The following is a 3,019-nucleotide window of genomic DNA, read 5'->3' as shown; positions in this document are numbered from 1 at the left end:
TTGGGGTAATTTTGGACCTGATGTCCAAGCTGACTCTCTGGCCTGGAATAGGCTGCAACCTGCTGCCTGCCGAGCTGGAGGGAGTCAGGGGTGGGGGAAGACCCCCACACGCCAGCAATCAGTTAAATGAATGTCCATCTCTTCCCCAGCACAATTCTGGCACTCACAACATCTCAGGCTAATTAAGACAGGGAAGGGCCGTGATAAATGACCCGACTCCATTACTCATATCGGCCCTGATCTAGTGGCACGCGGTAACGTGCGTGCGAGAGAAGCACTTCCACGACAATGCAGAAGTCGCCGGGGCTGGGCCGTCGGAAAGACACATCACAGGATACACGCTGTCTCCGCAGCCCAGGCGTGTGTACGTGGACGTGAGTGCGATGCACAATTCGGGAATGCTGGCGCACCCAGGATCAGCTGGATTGGAAAGATGTGGACCGAGTTCCTCTGACGTCTGCGAGGGGGTTGATCTGTCCATTTCCCAAGGAGTGAATCATATTGACAGGTTGAATTATATTTCAAGATGGGTTTTTTGTTTTTTTTTCCTCCCCCCTTCTCCCTCCCTCCAAAGACCATTTGTAATCGCGGCACATTGCCTGCCTTTTAAAAGCGAGCTCAGCCAGCGCTGGTCACATTGAAGCCCTCCATCCTGTGCAAAAGAAGGAGTCTCCTGAGCGGTGGGGACATGGGCAGGATCGGTTCAGCTCAGCTGTGCTTTGGGATGCTTGCAGTCTTGGCCATCGTGGTCTACATCCCTTCCACACACGGGAAGCCTTTTTTACTGCAAGGTAAGCTGAAAGGCCAGCGTGCATTGCTCACACAGGTGGGCACTCGCCTCTGTTGGTCATCTATCTGCTTCTCTTTCCTGCTTGCAACCATTAGAGCACATTGATTATTATTTGCAAGGTCATAAGATGACCTAGGCTCACCATCTGACTCGCCTGAGACCTGCCCAGGGACCAGTAGACCTGTCCCTCTGCCCCATTGCTGGGTTTTAAAGCATGTTGCATTTAACTATCAGATCAGAAGCAACCTGCAGGATGGGTCTATACCTTCCTGGTCTTCAAGAGAAAAAAAATTCTCCGGTGTTAGACAGCTATGGCCTCAGCATGTACCATGTTAGGTCTGACAAGTTTTAAGAGTCAGTAGTAGACGAGGGTTAAATGTTTTCTTTTCTCCCCGCCCCCCCACCGAAGAACTGGCTTGTTAGATGCTCTTCTTCACTAATTTAAGTTCATCTTTTCCGGGACTGACCCTGCAGGGAAATGCTGGTCATTAATCTTCCTTATTCAAGAGCCGACGCAGGGAAAATAACAACAGCTCTCTATAGACTAGAGATCCACGTACCACTCTGGAAATGACTTTTCCTCCAGTACAACCTATTTGCCTTTTGGTAGTGGCCCCCAAAGCATTCCCGAGGTCCCTCCAGCTGCATTCAGCTGACGCTTATTTTTATTTCTTTTTTATTGCACATTTGTATTTTTTTCCTGAAGCATGTGACTGATTGGAGGCATTTTGAATGCCTGGTCTACGATAGCTTGAAATACGCAACCCCACTGACCTCTCTGGGTTGGATGCCTGCTTGTGAGTGAGGTCAGAGTCAGGCCCTTTTAATGGATGTAGTGCATCCAGGATGGTTTTGGCCCAGCCTTTGTGGCAAGCATTGTTTTAATTGCTCCTTTGGAGACTTACACAGCGATGTCTAAATATACATCCAAGTGGGCAGGTTCTGGTGCATCCTCCAGCCCTCTCAGGTCACCTATAATAACACCCGTGCAGCACGTTGGAGGGTTCATCTTGGCCTTAAGCCCATCAGGGAGGAGGCAGAGGAGGTTTCCTGGCTTCTGGTCCAACTCCCTGCAAGATGCACAGTTGCTTCAGCATCATCCTTGCTCTTTCTGGGGCTTTGTAGAAGCTGCTCCTTCATTTTGGGCATGGAGACAGCAAGTTGCATGCAGCCCTACACAGCTGGGGAGCCCCTACCCCCAGCCTTAGTCTATACAGGAGACTGACTGCACACAGCTGGCAGCTCCTAATCTCCTACGCCTTTATGCATAGGGCATGGACCTATGGAGGGTCTTCCATGGTCAGCAGAGACTGGTGAATGGGGAAGGGGGTAGAGGGTTTAGTCGATCTTTCCAAGGTGGGGCAACCACTTCCCAGATGGCACAGGCTAAGGACACACTCCACAATAATCTCAGAGCAGGCCCTGGACCCCCTCTGGTAGCAGGAAATGGAAAGGCTGAGTTCGGGGAGGGGGTCCCTATGTACAGGGGGATCCTTGCATGGCCCAGTCGGATGCTTTCCTAAGGGAAAGGGGACATGTCTGGGGGCTGCCTGCTCTCTGCTGTGTCCGGCAGCTGGAAGGGTGCCTGGGCACCAAAGGGAGACGGACAGCTTCACTGGGTGCAGCTCAGATCTAGCAAGGATCTGGTGATGTGGGTCCAGCATGGGTGCAGCTGCCCTAAACTGGCAGTGGGGTTTGTTCTTGATGGTCTGATGCACTCCCAGCCCTGGCAGGATTCTTGCAGGTGCATCCTGACAGGCAATTCGGATGCAAAAGCCCCAGGCCCTGAGCTGATTGGGGAGGCTCCCCCAGCCCCTTGCATTCAGCCTGGCCACTGCGCTGCAGTCTGGGGTTGCCAGGGTGGGCAGACACTTCATGTGAGCCCCACTGTCCAGAGCCATCACCCCTCTGCATGCCTCTTCCTCCCAGCCTTCGTCCCAGCCGACGTGTGGGAACGGGTCGATGTCGACCTGGGAGGGTGTGGGCAGTGGGGTTCCCCAGAGCTCGGTCCTGGGGCCGGTGCTGTTCAACATCTTCATTAGCGACCTGGACGAGGGGGTGGAGAGCACCCTGTTCAAGTGCGCTGATGACACCAAGCTGGGGGGTAAAGTCAATACACCGGCAGGCAGGGACCGCATCCAGGCAGACCTGGATAGGTTGGAGAAGTGGGCGGATCTGAACAGGATGCGGTTCAACAAGGACAAGTGCAGGGTGCTGCACCTGGGGAGA

At 53.4% G+C, this 3,019-nt stretch overlaps 1 protein-coding gene across 1 annotated transcript in view; it reads left to right on the top strand.

Moving 5' to 3' along the window:
• The first annotated feature begins 683 nt into the window (after positions 1 to 683).
• Positions 684 to 3,019, top strand: part of UTS2B (urotensin 2B) — an 8,699-nt gene continuing 6,363 nt past the window's right edge. Inside the window, exon 1 of the mRNA XM_019503486.1 lies at positions 684 to 791. Within this exon, the coding sequence (XP_019359031.1) occupies positions 689 to 791 (103 nt within the window). The 5' untranslated portion in view covers positions 684 to 688. The remainder of the gene's footprint in view (positions 792 to 3,019) is intronic.

Source organism: Gavialis gangeticus, unplaced genomic scaffold (assembly GCF_001723915.1).
Source record: "Gavialis gangeticus isolate Ggan-Ray unplaced genomic scaffold, GavGan_comp1, whole genome shotgun sequence".
NCBI classification, from domain to species: domain Eukaryota; kingdom Metazoa; phylum Chordata; order Crocodylia; family Gavialidae; genus Gavialis; species Gavialis gangeticus.
Note: the sequence above shows the minus strand (reverse complement) of the source record. Positions and strands in the feature narration are given on the sequence as shown.